Raw genomic sequence first — 10,872 nt, 5'->3', positions numbered from 1 at the left:
TCAGCCTCTCCACTCCCAAAGATACCTATCGTCTGAGTCAGCTGAAGACAAAATGGAGATGTCTCCCAGGGGCTTAAATAGGCTCTTGTGGGTAGAGACCCCCTACTCTCTCTCCTATGCAAAGTCCCTCTCCAAGATGGCGTTTTGGAGTCACATGTCCATCATGACTCAGTTTTTAGAGGCAGCAGCCACTGTTTACATGCTACCCTGAACATCCTCAGGTAGACTTGTGGATTGGAGCCTCCCAAGATTTGTTGTCCTTTAAGTGTTTCTTGACTGGGCACTTAATTTGCACCTTAGAAATCAAGCAAGTATACAGCGAATATTCATAACTTCAAGTACAAAAATGATACATGAATACAAATAGGAGGAATGTATTCAGTAGATCATAACCTTTACAGAGATATGTTACATTGCATATAAGACATATTCCAGTTATGCTTATGAAGGTATATATGACAGTTCCATAAAGCCTCATGGGGTACACCATCACAGTGACCATCAGCAAGCTTTGGTAGAATTTGGTGAGTTATTATATTTACCCCATCTAGGTCTCAGACTGATATTAGCTGATATTGGAGGGGTTGCTAAAATAGTCTGTAGTCAATTATGTACTTTGGATATCCATATAGATAGTTAATTCCTTCTAGAATCATGTTAAGTTCTTGCCCTCAATGAGTTCTAGTGACAGCAAGTTCCATTTTTATGCCATCCTTTTATTTAAACTAGTGTTCTGAATTTCCCCTTTAATTTGCAAGAACGAGATATGTTCAATGAATTATCTATAATTTGTATAATTGATCTAACAGTTGTACACTTTGCCTAAAGTTATATTTAGAAAGTTTCAGTTTAGCAATATACTGCTTACAATCCCCACATACAAGATTGTTTGTCCTCACGTCCCAAGTAAATATACCATTGAGTCTAACAGCAATAAGGCTGCAAGACTTAGTTTATTTGCTGCTGAGATGTGGCATAGAAACAATTTGTTGACTTGTCACAATGAAGGCCAGACAAGTTTGAAAAGAGACTGCACTGCAAGTTTATTGATCATGAAGTCCTTACTAGGTAAGCAATTCTTGCAAGTTAATTTTGCAAAGAGACATGGAAGTCCAATCCCCAACAGATACAGCTTACAAACAAATGCAGAGGGCAGCACACTGCAAACTTCAGAAAAGTCAATTAACTAGAATGTTCTCTGAAAATGTTGCTCCATTACTTTGAAGTTTATGCATCAGAGCACTAGATCACACACTATAGGAAACAATACTGCACCAGCAAGAGGAATAGACCAGATAACATTAGCTATTCTTTTGGCTTCTGTGGTTGACTACTTCTGTCTCCTCTTTGAGTGGATACCTTGCCACCTGCCCAGGCACAAAATAGTTTCTTCAGAACATCTATAGCGTACAGCAGTCACAACAGCTCCCAGCCAGAAAGAATGTACACCATATTGCTCTGGACGAAGGCCAAGTAATCTTAAAGCAGAACGGAAGACAGCCAAGAACTGTCTCCTTGTCAATGGTGTGCCATCCCAGTGTACAAAGAGAGGCCCATCCCCTCGTGGCCTGGCTGCCACATAATTGCACAGTGCCTCAACAGGGCATACCCATGTCTCTCTAGATAATCGAAGAGAGATCAAAAACCTTTCTTGGCCCAGGTAGGATGTATGCAGGTAAATGTTCACTCTTTCCTCAGTCAGATGGACATCACTCATGTACAGGAGCTCTGGCTGTGCCCAGTTGTGGTGCTCTGCTACCATCTCTTCCACCCGAAGAGCCCCAAAAAAAGCCACAGTAAACAAGGCACGGAACAACAAACTTTCATAAAGAGAGCCACACACAGATTGTACTGTGCCCAAGAGAGATCGCAACACCTCAATGGTTACATGAGATCTGCAATATCTTTCATTACCTTCCCTCCACTGCAACCCTGTCACTATATGAAATGTTATAAAATCTTGAAGAGGATCAGGGTAACCTGTGATTTTGGAAATATAGGAGAGTGCTGCCAAGTACATCAGTATTTTCGGTGAAGACAAGCCTTGTAATTCCATAGCCACCACAAACCCTCTGATTTGATCCTTTGGAACTGGCCAAACTGCAGGCAATCCCATCTCTTCTCTAAAGAGAAAAAAGTGCATCAGGCCTGCATGGTAGGCTTGCCAAATTCTGGCATCTCCTGAACGCTCCAACAAGTCCAAGGCCTTCCAGGGCCAAGGGCCCAACATATGCTGCTCAGAGACAAGGCTAGGTCCATCTCCTATATGAGGTCCAGAAATACATCTACCTGCAATAAACACAATCAGAATCAGTTAATATCTGACAAATCATGAAATAAGGGTTAAAAGTTGGACAGATGGCCGTCCCCATCCTACTCTCAGCACTTATTCACCTTATACCATACATTCTATGGAATCTCAATGCCCTCCCACCCCATGGCCTGCCAACAAAATGGGAGAAAATTCAGCAGCTAATGTGCCTGGAAATAATTCTGAAGTCTGTTGGACAGATTACCCTCCCTCAAAAGTCTGGAGTTTAGCAAGACTCTTGAAACCTAGCTGCCACTTTCTTGGACAAAGTACAGTTGCAAGTCCACAGATAGTTTAAGTACTACAAATGGTGAACTACAACAGGTACCACACTGGGCCAATCAAATAACTGTAGGGCTGCAGTAATGCTTGACATTCCCAAAAGCCCAATGGATGCAAGTTTTCTTTCCTCATGTGAAAGCAAACCAAATGTGTAAATTGAGAGATTTAGCTTTATATTATACTAAAATGAGATTACATTAGTAAAACTAGCCCTGTCAAATCAAGCAAGCAAAGGGAGGATTATTAGTTTCACTGTTTAAAGCCTTTGACTTTTGCCAAGCCCTCTTGCACTCCATAAGAAAGCATTTAATAGAGATTCACCCACCTCCTCAACTGGAGGTTTGAGCTCAGAACGGAGAGAACCAGGATGTGTGCTTTTACCGTCTCTAAGATAAATAAGCAAGCCATAAACCCTGTTAAAAACCCCAATAGCTTAGACCTTTGTCAGAGATCAAAGGATTGTTCTGAGGCTTTTAAATCCTTTGTAGATTTTTACTTAAAGATATTCTATCTTCCTGTACAGCCTCTCCCCGCTGCCGGCAGTATCAAACGCCAGGCCTCACATATCTCAACCCCAGAGAAGAAAGCGGAGCTGCGTCTCCAGGTGTATTGTCAGAAGCTGTTGTTTACTAACCCTCCAGCTGGCTCCAGCACTTACATTAGAAGCGGCCGGGCAAAGCGGGAGCGAGGGGAGAAGCACCCTATTCCCGAGGAGCGCGGGGCACACCGCACGCCGGGGGCTGGCCGCCGCCCAGGCGTGTCCCCGCGCTCCTCCGAGCCTGCGGGTGGCACATGGCGCGAAGCATCCGCGCGGAGCCGGTGCTGTGACACACCCCACGCCCCGCCGCGACACCCACCCGCGGCCAAGTGGGAAGCCGCACTGGCCGTTGTCTCCGCACACCCTCCCCCTCCCGCCGCACTTCCCCTGCGGCCCAAGTCGCGCAGAGCGGGGAACAGCCCCCCATGCCCGGGTCCCGAGCGGCCCAGCAGATGCGGCCGCGCCGCGATGCACGCTGGGGATTGGAGTCCCCATCGGCCGCAGCCCAGCACTCACCCTCGAGCCCGCCTCCTAACGCCTGTTCCGCGGCGGCTGCCGTCAGGGCCGCTCCGGCGTCTCCCCTAGCTGCGAGCCAGCACCACTGCTCCCTGCGGCTCCGCGTCCTGGCCGGGCCCGCGGCCGCACGGGGACCTGGGCTTGTGCGGACACTGCTTGCGGCTGCCCAGCGGCCACCGCGCCTGCTGCGGCTCGAGGCGGGCGGCGAGCGCGGGGCCGCCCGCTCGGAGAGACGCTCCGCCAGCCACCCCATGCCGGGCTCCCGGGCCAGGAGCCCCAGCATCGCCCAGAACGGGCAGGCGGCGGGCTCGGCAGCGCTCTGCGGGCAGCGGCTCCTCCAGCCGGGCATGGGCGGCATGATAGCAGCGGCCTCGCCCAGCGTGAAGCGGCAAAACCGCTACCGCCAATGAGCGTCCTAATTACACTAGGTGGTGGTGCCGCCTCCTGCCCTTTTTGTTCTGAGCCTGCCCTCTCCGAGCCAATCGGAGCGCCTCGCGGTCTTTTCCCACTCTCCTGATTGGTGAAATTGGCGATTGACAAGCAGAAGTTGCGCCGCCCATTTCTGAGAACGCTGCGATTCGCTGGTGTCTTGACCAATGACTGGGCAGGTGCTCCTCGCACCTCAAGGGATGCGCAGAAAGCCCAGGTCGGTGCCAACAGCGCCTTAGGTCAGGGATTGCAGAGTCACCGAGACATGCAAGGCGAGGTGTAAATGCAGGGCTGGGCTGGGTCACTGGCGGGATATAGATTTTCCTCAACTAGTAACTCCTTAAGGAATGTGAGACCCACATCTACCCATGGTTTCTTGGATGACACTAGTCAGGGCAAGGGCCGTACCATATCTTCCTGAGTTCCAGTTCTCACAAGTGATAATGCTACTATCTGATTAAAATATTAAATGCCATACCTCCTAGGACTGAGTCCCCTGAAAACACTCCAGAGTCACCACTGTCCCCTGGCTGCCACCACACCCTCATTTGTGGTGACAATATTAGAACTGTTGCAATTGCTGTCTCAAGAGGTGACAGGTACAACATCACAAGGGTATGTCAGGCTGGATCATCTCATTTTAAATAGGTGCTACTGCCATGAAACTGCTGGGTTACAATTAGTGCCCTTTAGCGATACCAGATCTTTGGTGTTTTTATTGTCTCTCATCATTGTGAGTCCAACAGAATTATACCAGATTTGGCAAATGTGCCTAAAATCTGTTTATACCCCCTGTTGGTTCCACTAGTAAAACGCTCACTCAGGTTGGATGGTCTCATCCCAAACTGCCAGGAATCTCTTAATCTTGATATCTGACCATGCACAGTTTTGGTGGTCTTCATTTGATGAGATGAGATGGGAAGAGCTAGCAAACGGCATAGCTGAAAGGAAAAGGAAAAGAAAAAGAAAGCAAGCTGACACTGAGGTGTGCATTGTGACTATTTACAGCAAGGAGTGGGCAAAAAGCATTGGAACTTCTTGTTTGTTCAAGCATTACTTCCTCATGGAATATCTGTTCTAATGGGAATGTGATGGGGAAGCCTAGTTATTGTGTGATGCAATGCTTTGGTAAGACCTGCTAGCCAGGCTACAGTCATGGCTGTGTGTTCCCATCTGAACAGAGAGACTATTTCTTAGCAACAATCATACATCAGCCTTGGTTGTAAGCAGGACTTAAGTTAATAAAATATGGGTATGAAATCAGCAAGGACACAAATCATGTTTAATTGCTGTGCTATGGTGTGTTTTCCAAGGTCTTTTTGTTTCATTTGGGAGAAAAATATGTGAATCCCACTATGCACTCTTCTCTAATTACTAGTCTAAACCCGGCAGTGCATGATCACTTGTGAAATGCAATTTACAAAGCTTGCTTCAACTTGTGATTATGTTTGCCATGTACCTGGCAATATAATACATATAAATTGATTTATCAAATATAATATATCACTCTCTAACTTTTGTACAGATGGAAGTTTAATTCTGGGCTGTTCTACATGCAGTTTGAGTGAACCTAGCTTTTTTGGCAGGTGTTTCCGGTGCAGAAAGAAAACATCTCTCTGTGGTTAGACTGCTAAGTTTACTGTACTTCATCACACTCACCAATCAGGTCAGAGCACAAGAGGCTCAACCACTTTATTTGAGGCCTGTTGTGAAAAACTCCAGAGTTTGTGGGACACAGTAACACTGAAACGTAACTCTTTTACGCAAATGTTGAAACTTCAGGGTAACCGAAAGAAGGTACTTGTGATATTGGATTAAAATCACTGTCAGCTTTTCTGTTGCAATACCCACAAACTCTAAACTAGAGAAACTATATTGGCACTGCACCGGTGAATCTTTGAAACAAACACCATACCAACTATAAATAATACTTTGCACTGTTTTAGTAACATCCATCTAAGGGCTAGGCTACACTGGCAATGTTAAAGTGCTGTAGTCGCAGCAGAGCACTGGGAAAACTAACTCTAAAAAAACACCTCCATAGGTTATGTTTTCTAGAACTTCAATAATTTTTGTTGCTTTTCTCTGGACTTTCTCCAATTTGTCCACATCTTTCCTGAAATGTTGCATCCAGAACTGGACACAATACTCCCATTGAGTCCTAAACAGCGCAGAGCACGTCTTGCTTACAACACTTCTGCTAATACATCTCAAAATTATGTTTGCTTTTTTTGAAACAGTGTTACACTGTATCAGAGGAGTAGCCCTGTTTGCTGCTTTTACAAATCCAGACTAAGAGTCCCGTGGCACCTTATAGACTAACAGACGTATTGGAGCATGAGCTTTCGTGGGTGATTATCCACTTCGTTGGATGTAGTGTTACACTGTTGACCCATAGTTAGCTTGTGATCCACTATGACACCCAGATCTCTTTCTGCAGCACTCTTTAGCAGTCATTTCCCATTTTGTATGTGTGCAACCGATTGTTCCTGAAGTTGAGTACTTTGCATTTGTCCTTACTTTCTCCCTATTTACTTCAGACCATTTCTCCAGATCATTTTGAATTTTAATCCTATCCTCCAAAGCACTTGCAATCCCTCCCAGCTTGGTATCGTCCGCAAACTTTATAAGTGTACTCTCTATGCCATTATCTAAATCATTTATAAAGATATTGAACAGAACTGGACCCAGAACTGATCCCTGTGAGACCCCATTCAATGTTTTATATGTTAGTTACATTCCTAGGGAACAACTTTTCAAATGAATAGCACATTCTACTAGATAAGCACAATAACTGGTTGTGGCTGTTGAAATTACAAGCAGGGAACTAAACTAAATTTAAATTTAAATTTTCATTATAAGCTGTTCAAGTTACAATCCTACTGAGATGAATGAAGGCAGTTCACACTTCTTAGAGTTTTTGTTTCAATTGGTCAGTAATCTACCTCTAATTACACTTCAAAGGTATTTTTTGCAACATTCCACACTAGAAACCTAACTCTTATGAAGAACTCTGTGACAGATCAGCATTAATGTATGAAGTCTGTTTTTAATATAGAGTAAAATAAAATTGAGGAAATTATAAGATAAATATATAGCAATATAAGAAATAAGTTATCAGATGATATTATTATATATCCTGTCACTTTCTGCAAACGGTGTCTGGATTCAGATTGATATCTCTGGTGAAATAACATGCAAAAGGTGGTCATGAGGCAAGGAAAAAAAAGCAGGGCATTTGAAGTGAGGGTGCTTATTTAAGAAATAAGATATTGATAAGATTAGATGGGCTAAGAGACAACTATTATGTGAGGCACTTTTAAAGAGACTTTAGTTGACATGCACAAAAAGAAATAACAGGAATCACGAACAGTTTGTCCAAAGCAGTGAATAAAATTATGCATGGATTTGGGACACATAAAATGGATATTTCATAACAGACTGTCATAGCATTCTCAGAGTGTATATCTGTATAAATATTTTTGTGGATGAGGATATAGGGGTGCAGATCAAGTAACCTGAGGTGTAAAACTGTCCCACAGGAGAACAAGAGGAGGAAGAAAGGAATGACTTGAGAGACACCTGAAACTAAGTTGTACCAGTTTAATTTAAGGTGTGATTTTAAACTGATTTAGTGAGGGATTGTCTACACAAGTAGTTATTGTGATATAGCTATTCCTCTCTAAATTCACACCTTATTTTATTCTGATTTAACTTTCATACGTAGACAAGCTCTTAAACTGCTGCAACTCCTGTATGGATGCTGATTTCATGTAAACGTGTCTTAATTTGGTTTAAAGTCAATAACTGATTTTAGTTAAACTGGTGCAATGTCTATTTCTAGACAAGACCTAAATCCTCTCTCTAGACTGGCGATTTCAGCCAATATAGCTCCAATAAAGGACGTCTCTAGTATGGAATATAAACCCAATTGCTATAAACCATGACTGCACCTATGTATCTTAACTCAGTTCAAAATCAGAATAAATAGCAACTCCAAGTATATGGTAACCAGTGCAAGCCACAGTTGATATCTTCAAAAGGAATAAGGCGTGTTTTTTAACCGGTGGTACATGTTAAATTACATATGTTAAAATCTTAGTGTAGACAAGGCGAGCTGTGTGGTTGAATTAAAACCTCCAAACAAGTGTTAAAACTACAATTGGCCTTATCTAGACTGGGATTTTAATGCGTTAGTTGACAAATGTTAAAAACTCACCTTTTTCCTAGTTTAGACATGGTCTAAGAAGCTTAAGTATTAAAACAATTCAAATTAAACATTTCAATACATTGCAATGATTTAGGAACTTAAAATGTACAGCAAATTTGCTGGAGATTACTTATTAGGTCACAGAGTATACTTCATATACAGTAAATATGGCAATCTCTCTGTCAGAGAATGGAAATTATTAATCTATACACAATCCTAATGAGCTGTTGCGTGGAAATTCAGAACTGTTCTGACTCATATACTCTGCAAACAACTTCATGAGACTGCAGTTTCACTTTTTCATGTGGCTTCATTATAAAGGTTGGAGCTGATTGACTTACTATGGTGAAATAATATTCCTTCCACTTGGCTAAATGCTTTCTAATTTTACTACAGCTCATGGAGGGTAGAAAGACCAAACTGCTAAATTGGTTTTTGCACCCACACTTCAAGGAAGAACTCAGTCCTTAGCATGAACAGGAAGGAAACAAATATCTCAGTGCTCTTCACTATTTTTGAAGGGGGAGCCAGTTGGGCAAAAAATCTTCAGTGTGAGAGCCACATCAACTACTAAATTAACACACTGCTTACTACGCCTTAATGAGGTAATGTTACAGAGCCACTCGTGTAACTAAAACAAAGTTTACCTGTACAATAAAACAATATTCCTTTTATAAAATAATAACCAGGAAAACATATGGAATTAAAAAAAGCACCTATGCAAGTAAACTTTCTAAGAGCAGAATAATGCAAACCTTACTTTAAAAACTGGATGAGTGAAAGTGTGCCTGTTCCTCCTTGACTTTGTTCATGCAGTATTTGTAATCTGTCATTGCAATCCTAGTAAGGCAGTCCAAATGTTGATTGGTCAATTTGTTCCTCTGTTTTCTCTTCATCCCTCTTGGGTGGAGCCGGGGATGTGTGTGGCCTCACAGCTTAGAGGGAACTTAGTGAGCCACACGTAGGGTCGATGGGAGCCACCACTGGCTCGCGGGCCTTGCATTGAAGAACACTGAAATATCTGCTTATCACCTAAGAGAGAAGGAAATAATTTTATCTTGGCTTTGAGATGCATATACAAGAGGGATGACATCAGTGATGCTCAGACTGAGGCACTGGAGCTGCAAATGGCTCTTTAATGCATCTCCTGCAGCTCTTTACAGCGTTTTATATTAAAACACTATGTGATTTAATTATTAACCAATATAACTTATTAACCAATCAGAATGCTTTTACTATGTTATTAACCAATTAAGTTATCAACTTGCACTAAGTTTTTCTCTTATTTGGCTCTTTGGGGTAATGCTGATCGCTAATTTGGCTCTTGAACCAATGAGGTCTGAGTATCACCGGATTAGGTAACTGAATGAAATTGTGGTGGGATAAGAACATAAGAACGACCAAACTGCATCAGACCAAAGGATATGGGAACCTTTTGCCTCTAGGTTCAACTCCAGCCCATTGCTATTTGGTGGCCTGTACTATGACAAATGCCTTTGATAAGAAAGTGATGGTTACTATAAAAATGCTTGTAATAATAAATAGAGTTAGTGGTCTCAGTTTCCAGTAAACAGATGTCCAGATGGCAAAAAAACAAACAAACAAACAAAAAAACCCCACAACACATTACAACACATTACAAATGATGCTAATTGGCATCCCTATGTAGCATTCTCATTGGAGGTGTCAAAGATTGAATAGTCATGGCAACTGAACTTCTCCAAAGGGCAGCATGGAAAAGTATGCACTACCCATGCTCTTCCTGATCTTTGGGTAAATATGGTACCACAGTGTCCAGGGCTATCAGTGTAGCAGACAGCATAACCTCACACAAACATAAGAAAACTATTTCTTCCTTTTCTGCAGTCCTCAGACTTTACTAGGGAGTTATTTAGGCTTGGTCTACACTACAAAGCTTGGTCAATGTAAACTGCCTTGCATCAACCTAGTTGTTCATGTATGCACACTTAAATTTGTCTTCCACTGACATAAGTGTCCAGTTACGCTGACATAGTAACACGACCTCCCCGAGTGGCATTGTCAAAGTCAATGTATGGAGGTCAACAAAGTGCACATGTAGACACTGTGTTACCTAGGCGTACCCTAACAGTCCTCCAGTAGCTGTCCCACAATGACCACTCTGGTGACCATTATGAACTCCACAATGCCCCGCCCTAGGAATGAGATAGACTCCCTTTAATGACTCACAAATTTTTGAAATTCCTTTTCCTGATTGGCTGGCTTGACGAGCATACCTAGCAGCACTCCATTGTTGAATGCAATGCCCAGCTGACCATGCTGGTTGCATGCTTCAGACGTGCTCAGGCCTGAAGTAGACAAGAGTTATTGGTAAAAGCAGCAAAGAATCCTGTTGCACCTTATAGACTAACAGACGTTTTGGAGCATGAGCTTTCGTGGGTGAATACCCACTTCATCAGATGCATGTAGTGGAAATTTCCAGGGGCAGGTATATATATGCAAGCAAGCTAGAGATAATGAGGTTAGTTCAATCAGGGAGGATGAGGAGGAGGAACTGGTTTTGTAGTTGGCAAGCCATTCACAGTCTTTGTTTAATCCTGAGCTGAT

General features: G+C 42.9%; 1 protein-coding gene across 1 annotated transcript; it reads right to left on the bottom strand.

Moving 5' to 3' along the window:
- Nucleotides 1-418: 418 nt before the first annotated feature.
- Nucleotides 419-4,005, bottom strand: LOC115652039. The gene is made up of 2 exons (XM_030563518.1): nt 3,648-4,005; nt 419-2,289 (listed from the first exon to the last, which is right to left on the bottom strand). The coding sequence occupies exons 1-2, from the start codon at nt 4,003-4,005 to the stop codon at nt 1,331-1,333; spliced, it is 1,317 nt and encodes a 438-aa protein (XP_030419378.1). The 3' UTR covers nt 419-1,330.
- Between the last annotated feature and the right edge of the window lie 6,867 nt (nt 4,006-10,872).

This window comes from Gopherus evgoodei, chromosome 5 (genome assembly GCF_007399415.2).
Source record: "Gopherus evgoodei ecotype Sinaloan lineage chromosome 5, rGopEvg1_v1.p, whole genome shotgun sequence".
In the NCBI taxonomy this organism is placed as follows: domain Eukaryota; kingdom Metazoa; phylum Chordata; order Testudines; family Testudinidae; genus Gopherus; species Gopherus evgoodei.
The sequence above is the reverse complement of the archived record's forward strand: the minus strand, read 5'-3'. Positions and strand labels throughout refer to the sequence as shown.